This window comes from Pygocentrus nattereri, chromosome 30 (genome assembly GCF_015220715.1).
Source record: "Pygocentrus nattereri isolate fPygNat1 chromosome 30, fPygNat1.pri, whole genome shotgun sequence".
NCBI classification, from domain to species: domain Eukaryota; kingdom Metazoa; phylum Chordata; class Actinopteri; order Characiformes; family Serrasalmidae; genus Pygocentrus; species Pygocentrus nattereri.
Window position 1 is genome coordinate 19,972,710 of NC_051240.1, and position 19,423 is coordinate 19,992,132.

General features: G+C 42.3%; 2 protein-coding genes across 3 annotated transcripts; one reads left to right on the forward strand and one right to left on the reverse strand.

The window, feature by feature from the left end:
• Positions 1-1,939: 1,939 nt before the first annotated feature.
• Positions 1,940-12,112, forward strand: LOC108442268 (protein FAM171B). Its single transcript, XM_017722238.2, has 8 exons — positions 1,940-2,308; positions 5,245-5,481; positions 6,359-6,451; positions 6,810-6,968; positions 8,377-8,553; positions 8,778-8,894; positions 9,095-9,218; positions 9,487-12,112. The coding sequence occupies exons 1-8, from the start codon at positions 2,146-2,148 to the stop codon at positions 10,733-10,735; spliced, it is 2,319 nt and encodes a 772-aa protein (XP_017577727.1). The 5' UTR covers positions 1,940-2,145; the 3' UTR covers positions 10,736-12,112.
• A 51-nt stretch (positions 12,113-12,163) lies between these two features.
• zswim2 (zinc finger, SWIM-type containing 2) lies at positions 12,164-19,049 on the reverse strand. 2 transcript variants are annotated; one of them, XM_017722225.2, is made up of 10 exons: positions 18,565-19,049; positions 18,409-18,485; positions 17,091-17,131; positions 16,702-16,927; positions 16,260-16,398; positions 15,977-16,089; positions 15,572-15,656; positions 15,330-15,418; positions 15,040-15,238; positions 12,164-13,803 (listed from the first exon to the last, which is right to left on the reverse strand). In XM_017722225.2, exons 1-10 carry the CDS (start codon positions 18,712-18,714, stop codon positions 13,111-13,113), a joined length of 1,812 nt encoding a protein of 603 aa, XP_017577714.1. In that variant the 5' UTR covers positions 18,715-19,049; the 3' UTR covers positions 12,164-13,110. The 2 variants fall into 2 exon arrangements, with proteins under 2 accessions (XP_017577714.1, XP_017577715.1); XM_017722226.2 differs by lacking the exon at positions 12,164-13,803 and having other exon boundaries at positions 15,080-15,238; positions 15,330-15,437.
• Between the last annotated feature and the right edge of the window lie 374 nt (positions 19,050-19,423).

The following is a 19,423-nucleotide window of genomic DNA, read 5'->3' on the forward strand; positions in this document are numbered from 1 at the left end:
TGAAAAATGACTGAAAAGGAAACGGCAGCCTTTCCTTCCCATCTAAAGTAGAAAGCAGACAGTAAAGTAAAAAAAAAATTAAAAATCAGGGAAAACCCATTTTAATAGGAGCATTAATACCATATAACCTTGTCCTATCATATTGAAGTCCAGTGCCTCATCAGTTTGTCCGACCCTCGGGTGGTCCTACCGAGCATGTACGCATCATTAGTATAACTTGGTGTTATCAGCTTTCTGTTTAAAATGGTTTATTGTGGTTCAATGTTGATTCAGTACAGGCTCTGCTTATTATTCCAACGTAGCTCCTGATCAGGTGATTTGGGTTAATAAAACATCCTGTTTATTCTTTTCATGCCCTTTTATGTGGTGCATTTACATGCATTAACCTCCGTCTCGAGCCACTTCTACACAGCAAAGCAATCATTTTATAGGTTCCTGCATTCTGAGATGCTCCTCAAGGAGGGCGATGAGGCTAATATCTTTCCTTGCACTATCAGGACATTTTATTTATTGGTTCAAAAGGTGACTTTCATAAGTCACAGTGATATAATACAAGGACAAGCAGTTTGTTTATCGCTGCTGTCTGAACAAAACCTTGTATCTCCATTTTTGTCGATTTTCAGTTTTTGACATAATTTGAAAATGCGTGTTGGCCTTTACATTGTATGCACATTTCACGAAGGATGGACCCAAATAAACGGGCAAAAATGACTTGGGGGGGGGGGGGGGGGGGGGAATCTGGTTCCATTGACTTACATTGAAAGTATTGCATGTTTTTTCCTTCTCCTGTAAAGTTACCATTTTGGAGATACGAGGTTTTGTTCCGACAGCAGAGTTATATTATATTTTTATTATGCCTCCATATCAACAGTCTGAACACAAATGTGTCTCCAAACAAAACTCAAAACCAATCTTACGGGAGAAGGCAGGCGTGTTCTTAAAGAAGAGCACCACAGGGTCGTTTCTGCATGATGAAGATAAAATGTTTGGGGTTTGGTGTGAAGTTGTTCCCAGTGGTGTTGATGGGAACCAGACATCCAAAGCGTTTTGTGCCTCTAAAAGCTCCTTCACAGAACGTTATTTAGGCTTGATCTACACTCTTAAAAAAGATGGTTCTTCAGGGGCTCATTAGTTAAGAAAATGGTTCCATATAGAACCATGGACACTCAAAGAACCCTTAGCATGATTAAAGGGTTCTGGAGATGGTAAATGTGCTGCAAATGGTTCTATACAGAACCTTTTTGAATATTGTTACAATGTCAAGCTTGTTGCAATAGAAGAACCATGTTCAAAAAGGTTCTACATAGAACCATCTATAGCACATTCTCCATCAATCCGAGGAGCCCTTTTTAAGAACCCTTTAATCATGCAAAGAGTTCTTTGAATGTTCAGGGTTCTATATACAACCTTTATTCAAGAACCCTTGAAGAACAGAGTTTAGTCACCTATAAATAAATATGCGCTGTGGTAGGACATTTCAACAATGTACACTCTTTTAAATAATGGCTCTTTAAGGGTTCCTTAATAAAAAACAATGGTTCTATATAGAACCATGAACACACAAAGAACCCTTTGCATGATTAAATGTTTTTTTTTTTTTGTAGCACAGAGCTCTTCAGATTGATGGAGAATGTGCTGGAGGTGGTTCTGTGTGGAACCTATTTGAATAATAAGTTGGATATAGTAACAATAGAAGAAACTATTTCAGTTAGGTTCTATATAGAACCACCTTCATCGCATTCTCCATCATTCTGAAGAGCTCTTTAGTGATGCAAAGAACCGTTTAATTCTTTGGGCAATCACGCTTCTATATAGAACCATTTTCGGTACTGCAGAACACTTGAAGAACCATGTTTTTAAAGCGTGTACGACACCGGATTAGCGCCACTACACTGTTCTGCCAGCAGATGGCGCTGCGCTGCTGTGATGATGCAACTGTACGGCTCAGACACCCGCCCATAGAAAGGCACCAGCAGCCGTGTTACGCCTGGGTCTCCGCGGCGTGACCGTGATGCTCAAGCCGACCTGAAGGGATATTTACACTAAAAAACCCCACAAACGCACCGCGACCCCCGAAGAAAAGCTGCCTCAGCCCCCCGCCTCACTGCGTGCAGTTATGTCTCTGAGGCGCTGCCCTCTCTCGCCATGGCTGAAGTCGCAGCGTACCTGCTCCTCTTCGTTGTGCTGATTTTCTGTGAGGATGGGGAGCTGGGGGGCGCTCGGGCTGGCCTGCTCCCCCACGGCCCTGCCTCGCCAACCCGGGACAATGGCAGCAACGCGGCCACGGCTTCGCCCACCGAGCCTGCAGGTAGAGACACGGCACAACAGCGCTTTAGCACCACAGACACACACGGGCTTTTCCAGCCTACGCGCTCTCATCAGCACCGCCACCACAATCTCTCACTCAGCGCGGCTGGACTGTGGGTGGCTCTCCCTCACCGACGCGGCCTGGGTGTATTATTTCAGCAGCGATGAAAGCGAGACGTTGATATTAGGGCTAATATTAGGGTGGCGTCGATCTAATAGCTCTGGTTGTTTGGTGAAAAGGGCTGGGTGTATTATTTCCAGCAGCGACAGTAAACGGTACCGGAGCTTTACGGGCTGGTGATGTGCTGTGAGGGATAAATAAGTGATGAGGCTGCGCTGTAACATCCCGGCTCAGGTTTCATGTCTGGTTTGGTTGGTGATGCACGTTTACAGCTGCAGTGTTTGTGTAGGGTGGTGGAGTCTATGGGCTGCTGTGAGTGACCCTTTGGGGAAAGGCTGATGTAGAAGAATAGGCCCCCATATGTTACTGTAACAGGCCCGTATAATAGATTTAAAGGCACAGGCAGTCATTTCTCAGAATGTTTACACCACTTTCGTGCTTGTTTTGAGGAAAACCCTTCATATGGTTCATTGTCCAGGCAAATCAGACTCCAACTTTCATACAATAAATTACTAATTACCATTTTATACACTCTTAAAAAAGACGGCTCTTCTGTGGTTCTTTAGTAAGTGCAATGGTTCTGTTTAGATGTCTAAAAGCTTTTCATGGTTCTTGGTAGAACCGGGGTCCTCTCTGCGTGGAGTTTGCATGTTCTCCCCGTGTCTGCGTGGGTTTCCTCTGGGTTCTCCAGTTTCCTCCCACAGTCCAAAGACATGCAGTCAGGCCAATTGGACATACTGAATCGCCCATGGGTGTGAATGTGTGAGTGACTGTCTGTGTCTGTCTGTCTGCCCTGCGGTGGACTGGCGACCTGTCCAGGGTGTATCCTGCCTTCCGCCCGAAGACTGCTGGGGGCACACTAGGGGGCAGTTAGCACACTTGTCCAGAGCGGTGGGCAGCCCTATCCATGGTGCCCGGGGAGCAATTGGGGGTCAGGTGCCTTGCTGTCAGCCAAGGAGATGAAACCAGCGACCTTCTGGTAAGAAGGCTGGTTCCCTGACCTCCAGCCTCCGACTGCCCCAGTTGCCTTTACTGAAGAACCATTGAGAAGCCATGTGTTTTAAGAGTGTACGTTCTTTAGCAAAGTGGTGGTTTCACCATGCAAAGAACCATTTAAATGCGCAAATGGTTCTATATAGAACTCCTGGTTCCAGACAGAATAAATCCCTTTACTGAAGAACCCCTGAAGCACCATCTCTTTGAGAGTGTAGGTTCTTGTATTCTGAGATTCTGTTTGAGCACCAAGGCTAAAATCCTTCCTTACACAGTTCAGAATTTTTATTACTCACTCTAAAAAATGATGGTTCTTTGAGGGTTCTTCGGTAGAGAAAACGGTTCTAATCAGAACCATGAACACTCTAAGAACTCTTTGCATGATTAAAGGGTTCTTTGTGTTGTGATAGGTTCAGATTGATGCAGAATGTGATGGTGGAGATGGTTCTATGTAGAACCTTTGTGAAAAGGGCTCTTCTGTCACAAGCTTGACATTTTTCAAAAAGGTTCTATATAGCCATGTACTTCAATCATGAAAAGGGTTCTTTGAGTGTTCATGGTTCTATATAGAACCGTTTTCTTTATTAAAGAAGCCTTGGAAAAGCATTTTAAGGATTTTTTTATTGCAGACATTACAGTAACTCTACAGTAATAAAAGGCCATATAGTTTGTAAGCCTGTTTTGTTTACATTACGTTCCTATTATGCAACCAAATTGATGGAGGCCTAACACAAATAGTGCCTCAAAAAATGTTAATCTTACAGGAGAAGGCAAGCACGTTGTTAGAGAGGAACTCCACCAACTAGTTCAGCATTTCGGCATAATGAAGTTAAAATGTGAACGACGTATTCAGAGGTCTAGACACACTTGGTCACAGTGGTGGTGATAGGAACCAGACGTCCAAGGCGTTTTATGCCTATAAAGCTTCCTCACGGAAAGTTATTACATGAAAGTAAGAATGCCTGAGACGCTGTTTTACACTAGTTTTGACATAATATTTGTGTAATAATATTCAGTCCCAGCAACTGAATTACACAGAAATTTTGAAAAATCGCTCCATTTGGACCATTTCTATTGGCCCATCCATCATGAAATGTTGGCACAGTGTAAAAGACTGTGTTCAAAAGGTTTGGATAAAATAAAATATACAACAGATGATATGATGCATGGTCTAGGCCAGGGTGGGGAGGGTTGGAGTGAGTTGAAGGTACTTTTGTACAGTAAAACGTACAGTGATTTTTCCATTTCTTGCGTTCTGAGCTTTAATAAAAGTTGAGATCCTCCCTCAAATGTTTCATTGCCAAAAAATGCGCATGTACTTAAAGAATGACCATAGGCTTTTTACTGTAAATGTCAGGTTAGATATTCTTGGTGATTTACACTCAGATTATTAATTGATACAATTTCAAATGAGGATAAGTTCAACCCACGTTCAGCAAATCGGGATAATCATTGTGATGCACTTTGAGACCGGATTGGTAGAGGTCTGCGTACGGGTGCAGCTTTCTGCTCATTTCGCTTATGACAGTTGGCACTTTGATCTATTTTTAAGTCTCTCTGACGGAGCTGGGGTCTGTCTCATTATTATTTCATGGTGAAGATAAGGTTAAAGCAGGATTCCTACTGCTATCAATAAATAACAGCAGACAATGCAAACTAGCCCCAAAAAGCAGTTTTTTTAACTGTTGACAAGAAATTTCATTTGCAGGTATTTCACTGCAGTTTGTTCCACCCTTTCCGTTTCTAAAGTTTCCCGTTTTCATACAGCATATCAGTTTACTTAACTGAAAGTCACCCTAACGCCGCTCATCACTTCCTTCCAGAGTCATCCTCTCTGACTCTGAAGGTGTGGGTGAAGGATGCGTCCAGCCAGCGGTACCTGAGCGGGGCCCAAGTCCGAGTGTTTGTGAACGGATCTCAGCTGCACTCCAGCCAGACCCAGGAGAACGGAGAGGTCCTGCTGACCGTTTCCTACCAACTCGGAGTCACCCTGACCCTGGTAGCCAGCATGGACGCCTATGTACCTGCTCAGCTCCCCTGGAAGACCACCAAGATGCCCAGTAAGTCTGTTACCCTGTTTTATTTAATGTTTCCAAAATGTTGGGTCTAAAGGGACCCTGAGCATTTAATGTTATTCATGTTATGTGATGTTCTGTAGTGCAGTGTTTCCTCACCGCTTTGACAGAAATCATGATTTTGTGTCCTCTTTGTATTCTCTCACTACAATACCCAACATGCATTGCACAAAATATGTCATGCAATCATTGGAGTCCCATCATGATCATAAGAAAGATCCAGGCTAATAAAGACAGACACAATAGCACTAACCTGCCTTCTTTCTACATTAGTCAGCATGTCTGGGAAAAGAAGCCATTTCAAACAGCCTGCCTTCAAATATCCATCCCACAATGGATCTGTGAAGCTTTTCCAAAGTTCTTTCATACCTTCGATATACATCTATATATCGATATAAATCGATATAGATTTATTTTTCTGCATCATTATATTTCTTATCTGATTTGGAATTTGTCACATTGCATTGAAAACCAGAATAAAACGCAAACACAACATTAACATTCTCAGTTACATTAGACAACTTCACCCAAAGCTCAGTGTGTTGGAAACCCATTAGGAGAAGAGATTACACTGATATCTTATTCCTCCAGTAAGATCTTTGTTTTGCCCATATTCACTCCCTCCTGCCATCAGATGACTGTGTTCCAGGACAATGCCTCTGAGTTTAAACAATGGCTTCACACACTGCTGTGAGAGAAGGTTTTCTGTGAGCTGCTCTGACATCACGCTGGCCTGTTTTCTAACACTCACAAGGCACAAATTACCTTTACATGCCAAACACTGATACCAACACTAACGTAATTCAGGCAAAGCTGGGGGTGTCAGATCTGACCTGGACTTATTTTTCATGTTCTGTTTCAGTATTTTCTGCTGTTACCATGTCCCTGGTCCCGCAAACCCAAGGCAACATCTGGCTCTTTGAAGACACTGTGTTGATAACAAGAAAAACATCTGGTGCGTACACATGCTGAACCTAGTTTGAGTTTTTGTTTATTTGTTATTTATTTATTTATTTCTGGGGAAAACTTGGATTTCTGGATGAATGAAAGAATACATTGTGTGATATCACTTATGGGGCACATAAATCAAATGAAAGGTCATTTTAGATTCATTGGACAGTTTTGTGTCGTAGTTTTTTAAGGGAGTTTTGGGATTTTGTCTTTCACAACTTCAGAGGTTTACTTCAGATTGAGTTGGCAGTGTTGTTTCTGTGTGTAAACAGTGCGCTTAGAGACTTAAATCAAATCCTTCCACTAATGTTACTTTCAAAATGCTTGACCCGACACTTACGTTAACACTATTTCTCTTAAAGATTTGTCATCTCAGCCAAGTGTCCAGTTCCCCAAGAGTCTCCTTTCGCTCCCAGAGAACACGAGCATCTCCATGGTGACTGCCTATCTGACCGTTCCAACCCCACCCCCAGAGAAAGACAATCATTTCTGTACAGTGGGGGTCCTCAACAACAAAGGAGGTACGCAGACTGAAAGCATGTTAATGACTGCAGAGGAATCAGTGAGTGTGTTTACATGCACTTAATAATCCAATAACTGCATAACATTAGATTTTGTTAGTAATCTGATCAATACATTTACATGCACTAGTAATCAGATAATGGGGAAACTCCCCAGTAATCAGATTTCTGCTCTACAACCAGCCAGACTCACAGACGTTTACGCAAACGTAATGTAAAATTCAAACTTTATGATGTGGCTTTTTTAAAAAACATTGCACCACTTTACCTTAAAATATGAACATCATCTGGAAGATGAAGAATATTTAATGCTTCATTTCGTCAAGCATGTAGTTTTAGTGTCGCTCCAAAAGTGTTTTGCTGCTTATTTCGGGTACTGCTGTTTTCGCACATCTGCAGACCGAGAAATCAGAAAGAAGAGTGTGATGTGCTGAGAAATCTTGATTACTGAGCTAAAATCCAGCTCTCTTTATTGGATTTCTTAATCAGATTTGTAGATTTCTAGACCTAGAGTCTAAGAAATTGGAGTGTGCTGTTTACATGACCATTTGAATGATCAGGTGACTGCAGAAATCTGATTATGATCAGATTATTGAGTGCACTCACTGACGTTCCCAGAGTAAGTAATCAAAGATCAGAAGGTACTCGAAGGAAAACTGAAGTTCAGCAGGCTGTTTTTAATGGATTCATTGTTGGCCAGGTCAAGTCAGCGATGACTACAGTCTCTTAGTCAGTGTTCCATTGATTAAATACTAATATTGAGTAATTAGCATAATTGATTAAACAGTATGTTAGGTCTGCTGGCCTCTACATTAAACCAATGTAACTAAACCCTTTCAACTGCAGGAGCCTGTATGCATGAAAATAATCAAAATTTAAATAGGGGTCACAATGCTGGTAAGATAAAATCGAATTAAGATATTTTCCCCAAATCATTCTGCCCAGTCACCTCCAGCTAATTAAAGGAATAGTTCATAGTTCAATAGGATGACTTACTGTAAGTTATAAAAATGAAGTTCACCACTACAGACAGTCATTTCAGACAACACCGGGCTCTGGTAATCACAGAGCAGGATGATCTTGGATCAGATTCCTCCATGTTTATTGCCGTCATTGCCACAAAGACTGATTTTAGTTCACCACTTCACTTCTTAAAAAAGCTAAATTTGGGCTCCATTGTTAAATGCAGGAATTGCTGAGTCATTCCTTTAACTTCTTCAGTAGTCCTTGATTGGCTAGATCAGATGCATAGTGTTAGGTAAAAGTTGGATTCAGGTTATACCTAAACAGGAGTTTAGATCCTGAGGTAGATCTCCAGGACGAGGGTTGGTGGCCACTGCAGTAGACCATAAACTTCTATATATCTACAGAACAAACTGTTCATAAATCAGAGTATATTTCTCTCAAGTTTCAGGATACAGGACTGTGAAATTGTGCCCTGTGGCAATGCTCAGCACTCAGTTGCTGTCCGGTGGGAAAGAGATTGACATCAGAGGGCCTATTCAGCTCACAATTCCCTTACCGTACCACACCCACTTCCAAGCCTCCGACTCCCTTCCTGCCTGGACTTTTGACAAGACCACAGGTTGGTGGAGAACAAAAAAGCAGATGCGATTAGCTTATACAATGTAAATAATGGCAAATGTCTTCATAGTCTTGTCCCTTGAGCCCTGCCATTTCCAACAACTGAGGGTGGCTTGCACTGTTTTGCATAATTTTCTATGCTCATTGAAGCCTTTTCTGTAATCTCAGAAGGTCTCAGACTTGCCTTCTGGTTTTCCAATGAATTAGCATATTCTTTTGATGTAGGTACCTGGGTGAAAAAGGGCTTCGGCTCTGTTAGGAGGGAACGAAATGGATTGGTCTGGACTTATGTGGCTCCTCACCTTGGAAACTGGATCGCAGCACCATCTCCATCTTCCAGTGGTAAGCCGGAAAATCGATATGTCTCAAAACAAGAGCGGTCATTTTCCACATAGCATAGGATCCATGCATAGCCCATAAACAAGGCTATGGTTATAATCCGTGTCATCACTGAAGGCTAATATGAACAGAGCCTCGAGTGTTTATCTCTTTTCTTGTACATTTCCAACCCAGTAACCAGATTTGTGTTTGCAAAAATCTAGGTTACTTGGGACATGCAACTTCGATGGATTTCATCTCATACCATACATACCTTCTTGTGGGCATCTTGGGCGGTACACTAGTGATCGTCATTGGATTTTTATCTGTGATCTTATGTCACTGCAGGTAAGAGATCACTTTTACCACCAACTTCGCCCTGTTGGACTATTGGTTTCTTATAATTACACTCACCCTAACTTTAACCTTAAATTTGATGCATCTAATCTCGTCTTAAAGTCAATGCAAAGCCTAACCCTAACCATAACCTTGTTCCCTGTGCTGATAAGCTAAGATTGTTTTTGTAATTTTTTTGTTTTCGTCAACTACTCAGCAGTGTCCGTCTGTAGATGACTTTCCACGTAAGGTAGCATTTCTTTTTCTGTTTGCTCTGCAGAGATTTAAACCATGTGACTGAGCGAAGACGACGGAACTCCACCAAACTGTCTGTTCTAAAGAAAGACCAGACCACATCCACCAGCTCGGATGAAGTCCCTGAGCCTTTGTACCACAGTGGGGACAGGTCTTACCCAATGGCCTCAAGAGGTGTAGGCCATCCCGATGTGTCAGCCTCCCCTCGACACCAGGCCAACTATAACATCTACGTTGAAAATGTATGTAGGCCTGTGGGTAATCTATATGAGAACATTGGAACTGCAGGCCTAGAGAGCCTTAGGGCTCCGGTACCCAACTTGTATGTGAACAGTGATGAAGTAGCAAGGCTTCGAGAGATGTCTGAAAAGAGTACCTCTTGGCAAGCTCCTGGAGAGAGTGTGGTATATCGAGACAAGTTGTTCCACATCTACAACCAGCCTGTGGCCGTTGTTCAAGCTCCAGAGCTCTTCACTGCCCAGGGACAAACTGATTCTACTGGAAGCAGATGCGCCACCTTTCCTCGGAATGGCATGGAACACGGAGCACAGGCTGAGCGCAACTTCAAAGACAGTTTCACCCAGACGTTGCCCAAAGTCCCACAGCAGGACAGCGATGAGCAGCCTGCTTTGGAGGGCCCACAAACCTCTACTGCCAATCCAGGAATTTGGGGCCGCTACAGTCACCTGCTTGAGTCTGTCTCTGTTCCGGGTACCCTGAATGAGGCAGCTGGAATGGGTCCATTCCACGGTGAGCTTCAGGGAATCTCTGAACAGACCTTGCTGGAGCTCTCCAAAGCCAAGCCTTCTCCCCATCCTCCTCGGGCATGGTTTGTGTCCCTGGATGGTAAACCAGCAGCCCAAGTCCGTCACTCTGTAATCGAGCTCCAGGGGAGGCACCGGCCAGGCAGCAGCAACGACACCAGCCTGGACTCTGGGGTGGATATGAATGAGCTACAGCAATCGGTACGGAAGAATGACCGGGAGGGACCCTCCATCACCAACATGCCCAAAGCAGTAGGGGGTCGTGGCCATGAGGAACAGGACTTGAGCAGTAGTGAAATCGGAAGTCCCGAGGATGCATCCCTGAGGAACACCCTAGAGGGTAGCAGCGCAGCCATTCCAAACATCCCTGAGGATAAGGACGCAGGTGACACATCCAGTGAATCCAGATCCACCCCGCCGCCTCGCAGGCTGCGAAAGGTACGGGACAAAAAGCCTGATAAGAAAGCAACTCGACACATGAGGGAGGAGAGGCCTCAAACAAAACGCTAGCCAGCCTTTGTGGAGCTTTTCGGTGTTCGCCAAATATACCTGGTTCATCAGTTCATCAAATATACCTTGATCAACTTGCCTTATTATATTGTCATCAGGAAGGGTGTCGCAATTGATAAAAACAAAAACAACCGGTCTTTACCTTTGGAGCATAGCTTTCTAAAAGTGAATTTCTGTGGTATCTCTAATTTTGCTGCATCCAACTGTTGGCCAGTGTGTCACAATAGCTTCACTGCTCACTCCAGCGTGTCATTGCCCGTGTCACGTTTGTACAAAGTCCTATGTTTACATAGTAAGAGTGCATTGCAGTAGCGTACATATTACATTCAGAATCAACTTTTTTTTCACTGTGAGCACAATGTCTATACCTACAAAGCTTTTTTAAGCTGATGAAGAGCGTGCATACTGAAAAGGATGGTTGTAATGGCATAATGATAATGGAATGCTTTGTACACTTGAAGTCGTCTTTCTTTTTTAAGTTCAGGTACAAATGTGAAATAACATGAAATCCAGTAAATAAGCAATTTGGAATGTTGTGAGACAACAATAACCATCGTATTTTCCTCATGTCTGTAACCAGTACATGAAGGATATAAAATTTTGGCATTCAGGAAAAAAAACTGAAAAAAACAAAGTGCACTAGAACTGGAATTTTTAATAAGAGGCCTTTGAGGTCATAGATTGTTTCACACACTTAATATTGTTTATACTTTTTGAAATTGCATGCAGTTCATTGTGAAGGTTTTTTTCCCCCATTGGATGATATGATGTGTTCTATGTGAGAATGTAGCAGCAAACACCAGAGATCTGGCTCAGGTTATGTCTTCTTTTACCAAGGCTTTTATTCTGAATACTTCAAAGCTGTAAGTAAAATGCTTAAAAGGCCATAGTTCAAGCACGTCATGATGTTTTTGTGTGCATAGATGTTTTGATGGGTGATATTAATTCACGAAAGTGACCAGTAGGCTATAATGTAATCACTTGCTGAATGTCTGATATTTTTTTCTTTTTTTAGTGTAGCACTCATATTTTGTTGACGATTAGAAAGAAACACTGGTAGACTGTTACCAAGTAGCAGAAGTGTGTGGACCGAGTTTTGGAAGGCAGTTTGATTTTGGCATTATGACGATAAAATAGTGATGCATGACGGAAAAGAAGCCGAGGGGATCGTTTTCTTTGTAAGTAGTGTCAACCAAATGTGTTTTGACGTCACTTCTCATATTGTACTGTGTATAATTTATTTGTAAAATACTTCAGTCATTTTTAAACTTACCACTTTAAAAAGCGCTTACGGGAAAGTCCTCCCATTTCTTGAATGCTTTACTGACCAGCTTGTCATTTGCCTTTTTTGTGCACATCAATAAAGGGTGTAACCAGTCTGTTCGTGAGTTCTGCTTACCTAAACAGCATTTTACATTACCAGCAAAACAATTTTAAAAATCTGATTTAATGTGCTTTTCACAATCGCAAAGGAACAATTCATTTTTACATGACCATTTTCCAACATATATATTCAGTAAACAGGCTGTTTTTTTACTGTGCTTCAAGACTTATATATAAAAGCAATAAGCCACAAGAGAGGCCATACGCTGCTGTGATTTTATCGAGAGGATAATTCAAATCAAATAAAAAAAATTATATATATATATATATATATATATATATATATATATAAAAAGGTGTGAAATAGAGGGAGTCCTGGTGGGGTCTGGGAAATGTGTATGAATTTTAAAATAAGTCTTTAATTGCTATTTTGTATTGTGGTAGTGTAACAGAGATGTGAAGTAGTTTTAGAGCAGTGGGATCACCCCCCCCCCCCACCTTAATCACCAGCGTCCTAGTTAATCTGCTAACAGTTACGAAGAATAATATTTTATTTTATTACATTCATTAAAACTATCTGAGTTGATTGTGAAGGGGCCTTTAGAAAGAGACTTAAGTAGATAACGCCTGTACTTGCCAATGTATTTGTTCCAATCAGATGTGTAGTAAGGTGGGGTTGCTCTGAACAGCCTTATTTAATAGAAGGCCAATATTGCTGATTGTTGTAATTCCACGGTATTTCATAGTTTTGATGTCACCATTATCGAAAAATGTGGAAAATAATAAAGAAAAGCTCTTCTAACAGTAGGTGTGTCCATGAATCATGTCAATGTAAAAGCAAGGAACAGATACAAAATGCTTGTTGAATTTGCTTTTAACTACAACCTTTGCTTGAAAAAAGGAAATATAAATCCCTCTTTTTTGGCAAGGAGAACACAAAAAACAGTCCTTGAAGGAAAATTAAATCAAATGGCTAATCAAAAATAGCTGGAATCATCAGATTATTTTGATTATGAAATACTTGTGCTAAATAATAAAAACATTCTATCCCACTATTCTTGGTTGCTTTTGTGTTTAACAGTGATCGGTATGCTTGTCATCCACAGATCAAGCTCACTCAGATCTTTACCACTCGGCTGTGGTCTTAACCATAATGGTCTGTGTCCTTGGGGAGAACCATTTTTGAGTCTGGTTTTATTGGGATGCTCATTTAACTCTGGAAAAGAGCTCTGCTGGGTTCTGTCAGACCCTTCCATTCTCCTGATAGTACATGCTGACGTGAGAGATGAACATCTGCCTGGAAAAGATGGCTTCACACTGACTCTTCTCCTGGGGGCCGAGATTGGAGCCTGTCCCGAAGACCTGCACCTCTGGTTGAATCTGGATTCACTAGATTGACTTTGGGCTCTGTTTATTCCAGAATTTGTTGTGCTTATGCAGAGTCTCTGTGTGACCTGGGTAAGGGATTCAAAACAAAGAGGAGCCAATGGACCTGCTGTAGATGTGTCGGATCTTTCTGTGCTTTGCAAGGCAGGTGCCCTGGCAGTCTGAGCCAGCAGGCCAAAACCTGGAATGAACAGCTCAGATCGCTGCTGATCAATAAGGCTAGGCTTGGCACCATTAGAAGGAATGACGGGTGCCTGGACCCCAACAGCATTCCATGTGAGGGGGTTGTAGATGACTTGCCAGTCCAGTGGGCAGCAGACAGACTGGTGTAACCATGCGTCGATACACCCAGTATGGAACTGCAGTGCCAGAAAAAGAGAGGGAGCAGCAGTTTGGTATTGATACTGTCCTTATGCCTTACCACTAGGCTTTCTTAGTGACTTTGTTGATACAGTTAGTGATGAATTATGAAGACTGCCATCATGCTGTCTCTTTAACAGGAGTCTCACAGATATAAGGATAAGAATATAACTCGGTTGCTTAGTTCGTTAGCTCACTTGTGTAATTTACTATAACCAAAAGGTACAGACATGACAGTATTTACTAGCTAAAAAGATACAGACCAGCTATACTTAGATGAACAGTGTGGTGACAAATCTAATTTATAGTTTTCCACTTGCCACAAACGTTGTCAATCAGGTATTTTTGGTGTGCAAGATCATTATTTCTGGAGATATGAGGCGAACGTGGCTAACTGCATATCAAATCGTACTGAGGTGTTCAGTAATCTCAAACTGGCTTACATATGTGGTTTAAATACCTCAGTCTATAAAAATGGACAAAAGTGCAGACATAAAAGATTGCTGCTACTTTTTTTTCCTTCTCAAAGAACCCTTTAATCATGCAAAGGGTTCTCTGAGTGCACATGGTTCTATATAGAACCATATTTTTTTAGGTATGCAACTTTTTATCTGTTTCAATAGCAACAGAAACCAAAGCTTTTTGAGATCACTTAACAAATCAATGCAGTTCAAGGACTCTTAAAAAAGGTGGCTCTTCAAAGGTTCTTTAGCACAGAAAATGGTTTAAGTAAAACCATGAACACTCTGCATGATTCAAGGGTTCTCTGTTCTTTAGAATGAAGGAGAACGTGCTGTATATGGTTCTATATAGAACCTTTTTGAAAATGGTTCTATATAGCACCCAAATAGATTCTTCTACTGTTGATGTCAAGCTTGTGATAATAGAAAAACCCTTCTGGGTGCTATATAGAACACTTTACTGCACATTCGCCTTCCATTCAAAGAATGATTTCACCAGTCAAAGAACCCTTTAATCATACAAAGGGTTCTTTGAGTGTTCATGGGTCCATATATAACAATTTTCTTTGCTAAATAACCCTTGAAGAACCATCTTTTTTAAAGAGTGTAGGTATGGAGTTTTTGTTATGACACTAATTGGAGGAGCTTCCCATTGTTGTTAACTACATGAGCCTTGCTCCAGTGCAAAACTAAGGAAGCACTTTCTGGACACCAACCATCTCTTGACTGATCAACAACATCCAGAGTAAATTGACACAAGCCTTTGGAAGTTACCTTGTGTCGACAGGGTAGAGTTTTAACATGCTGGCCCAAATGGAAGCTCTGAAGGCATAAGCGGCACTGCATGCCCTTTTCCAGAAGTTTGGAGCTAGGGCGAATTCGTAGAACTGGTAAACTCTTCAGCACATGCTCTGGAACCACATCTGACATCTCACTGGCCTTAACGCGGAGTGCATCAGTGGGGCTGCAATGGCTGCAAAGGGATAGTTTTTATTGAAACATTTAAGAAGAGCTAACACCAAAAGAACAGTTACTGAAGTAAGGGGTGTATAAGAGATCCTTACTTGTGCATCAACTGACTGTCTACTGTCTGTGCTTTTTTGGGTTGGGGGTCCACACTTTGTGCCACTGGTTGCCACGGCTGGTTTCTTTTCTGCAGCAATCACAGTTAACTGGTAGAATCATATTAGAAATCTCTAGAGGTTGTGTAGTAAAACACTGACAATTACCTGGCAAACTCAAACACACTCATATATCGGCAACCCCAAAACGAAAGGTGGAAATTAGCCTTGAATCAGAAACTCACCATTCTAGATGCAAAGCTATGCTGAGGGTGGCAGTTGCTCTTAAAGCAGTCCTCACACAGGTGGAAATAACTGCAGATGGTGCACCTACAATATAAGAGTATATTTATGTTAACTATATGGAAAATGAAACATGTAAGAGGCCTTTAGTCTTCCTAAGGACTCAAATGCTTGAGCTTGGTCTATGGGTTTCTCATGTTATAAGGACTTCTCATGAGAGTTGGGATAACTTGAGGCTTTGGGCCATATGTTGGTTAATGGTGCTCAACCGATATTGAGCTGATTTATTTGATTAACTACTATAAAATAACTCTGAAAGTAAATGATATGCAGTTACTTCAATCAGTGGTTATCATACCAAGGTTCTGACTTCAGTGTGGAGAACAGCGTTGGAAGAATTCACCTACTTTAAACATTTTCCAACTATGGGACAGACTCTGCAGTTGTTGCACGGAATCCCAAGGTGTTTGTCCAGTTGCTCTCTTTCCGAGGGAGTATACAGTTTGCCAGAGGTCTTTACCTGCAAATGTACAGAATCTTCATGTGTGCAACTGCATCACCTTGCATGTTCACTAGACATTTACTGGGATATTTATCTTGTTCAATTTCTATATATACACAATATAGGAATTCCAAAGAAGGGAAAAAAGTGGAGATTTCCTACCACCTGTTACGTCAAACCAGTCCTACCTGCTCCACTAGCAGCTTCGATGCACCAAAGTCCTCTCGGCACAATGGACACTTCACCATGACCTCCGTTTCTGACCTGGTCTGATGGTCAGCCCAGACTTTCATACAGGAGATGTGGACGTTGTTTCCACATCCATACCTTTAAGATGACAAACATCAGCACCTCATATTAAAAATCATAACAGATTTGTAAACTCATAGGTCTACAGTTTTGATACAAATAATTTCTCTCAATTTTTGGCTTCAAAACGTAGCACAGCACAGTTCAGAGCAGAATGGAACATGTTAACACTTTGTCAGCTAATCTGTTGAGTATCTCTGAGAGAGATGGGAGATGTTAGCCGAAGAGAAACAGTCTGAAATACTTTAATGACATACAGATCTTAATATATTACAATCCTAGATTACAAAGCAATTACAGGCCACAAGCAATTGTATAAACCTGCAATGCGTCACTGGCAGTCTTTTCTTCAGCAGCTCCTCTTGACAGATGGGGCATATATCATCTTCTCCGACTGCCTTCTGCCTGACTGTACCTTCCTCCTCGCTGGAGTCAGGCTGTGGGGGTGCTGAGAAGGTGCTGTCAGTTGGGCGTGGAGTTCTGGCCCTGTACAGACCCTGTAACACCTCCAGGATCTGTCTGTCCACAAGACCTGGCTGGAAACAATCTGGATGGGAGGAAATAGCGATGAAATTGGTGAGACAAAGCAGAAAACACCAAAAGCTTCCAAAGTTACCAAAGCACTGCTGTGAAAACTGTGATGGATGTGGAAATTGAATTGAGCTTGACACAGTTCGGCTTACTTAGTTACAAATGAAGAGAAAACTTACATTCATGGTCTCTTGGTAGCCTAAATTTACGCATCAAAATCCTGAAATGAAGACAGAGTCAGAAAACATAACATGGAGTGAGGACACATACATAATCAAACCAAAGCAGATCTATATTATGAGCGTATTTATAAGGGGAATTGCAACAATTTTTAAAAAATGGCATAATTTTCCTATTTCGATTGTTATATCAAAAACAGGGCTGCAAAACAGCAGAGGGCGCCCACAAGCGAGTCCTCAGCGAAACGGGGTGAACGGAGCTTAACGGCTAAAAACGAAAAGTTTAGTTTCTGATCACTTTCCTTTAATTTTAGGAAGTAGAAGTATGGACTTCACCAAAAAAGCAAAGACAACTCACCTGTATGTTTCCTTTCTTTCTACAGCAAACAGGTTTTGGGCTGCTACTGAGTCCTGATTGGTTGGTGAGCGGTGCAGCTCTGTGGTTGTTCGTGCTCACGAACGTACATGAGGCCTATAACTCGAGATCAAAAGCGCTTAAAAATACCACACTAGTGTTAAAATGTCTTATGCTATTCTGTGTTCAGGATACAAATGCGTCCTTTTTATCAGTGTTTAAGCATTTATAAGCTATGATTTTGCCCAAATGCTCCATATTAACCCATTCAATTTGGACTCGCTCAGGAGCGCCCTCTAGTGTTAGAAACCCAGAAAACACTACAGAATGGTACTTTTCTCTAGAGTAAGTTCTCTGGGGGTGCATCAGTTGTGCACTGTTGTGGTGCACTGTGGGATTCTTTGAGTGCACTGGATCTTCTGCTCTATGTATTCAGACACCACTACCAGATGGCAGAACCCCAAAATAGTGCACTACATAGTGAATATGGCACAGTTTTGGACTCACATCTCAGGCAGAAGGCAGTGAGTTCATAACCAGTACATTAGTAACTTTCTTGTGAGGGAGGCAATAAGTGTCTGGTTCCTGTCACCCACCCCAAACCCGCTGTGGCTGACCCGCCCCGTGCTCGACAGCATCAGCGCCTCCCGCCCTTGGCATCGTCTCTCCCCCCTCGGCCATAAGGTTGCTGTGGGGGCAGTCATGGGCTGGACCTGAAGGTCGCCGGTTTGATCCCCAGAGCTGACAGCACATGTCTGAGGTGTCCTTGAGCAAGACACCTAACCCCCAACTGCTCCCCGGGCGCTGCAGATTGGGCTGCCCACCGCTCCGGGCAAGTGTGCTCACTGCCCCCTAGTGTGTGTGTGTGGTGTTTCACTGCACGGATGGGTTAAACGCAGAGGTGAAATTTCCCTGTTGTGGGACTAATAAGGGTCAATTAATACTTAATATCTAGGCCCTTACCAACAGATGTGTTTGCAGAGGTCCTTCTCTTTTTGGAAAGTTCCACAGGTGCAAGTGTGAGGATCACCCAGGCACACCTGAAAGACAGAAACACGCTGAACAGCAGCCCAGCAGACCTCAGCAGTGAAAGGAAGCGGACACAAGGCCTGAACTCACCCTGTGCTGTTTGGATTCCCCATCTTCCTTCAGGAGGAATCCGGTGGGCCCGAATTCTTTCAGGATGAAAATCGTCGTGCTCGTCGCCAGATCTTGTTGCCAGGTTACGGCGTCGGTGGCTGTTTTTCTCCAAGCTGTTTTACGGAACATGGCTCGGTTTAGCAAGTCTGACTGCTGCTGTCTGCTGGTAGCTAGTAGGCTAACGTGTTAGCTAATAGACGTAATAAGCTCTTTTTAAGCGAAACGCTTTAAATGTGAAGTGCCGGGCAGTTATGGCGGTATAGCCCGCTGTGCCAGCAGGAAATGTGGTTTTTACCGACAGTAAAGGCTAAATACTGTGTCGGCATGTCTCCCTGTCAGGAGTTGTGTTAGCGCGTTGTTTCTTCAGGCAGTGTGGCGTTTCCACTCACAGCGTTTCTATAGCAACCGTCCACAGCAATAAGCGGTTTTGCAAATCACCGCTAGATGGCGATGCCACTCTTTGCACTGTGTGTTGATGGACGACCATGCAGGCCTGATGACTTTATAACTGATGAATTTATAATGTAGTTTATAACAGTCCGTTCTATAAATTAAGCTGTAGTATCACCAAAGATGGGCAGAGTAGCTTAAGATATCCTCAACTAAAGGTCATTTCTTCAGTATGACTCAAAAACTAGTTTGGGTGGGTGCAACAAAAGAGGATCAGGTCCATATGCTCCAAAAGTAAAACTTGAGAACCGCAGTGGAACCTCTTAGAACACTATAGAACACTATACGTTTTTGTCTAAAAAAGGAGAAATCGTATTTAAGGTGGAAACAAGCCATTTCTTAAATTAAACTTCAATAAATCATTAAACTTCTATCCATCCATCCATCC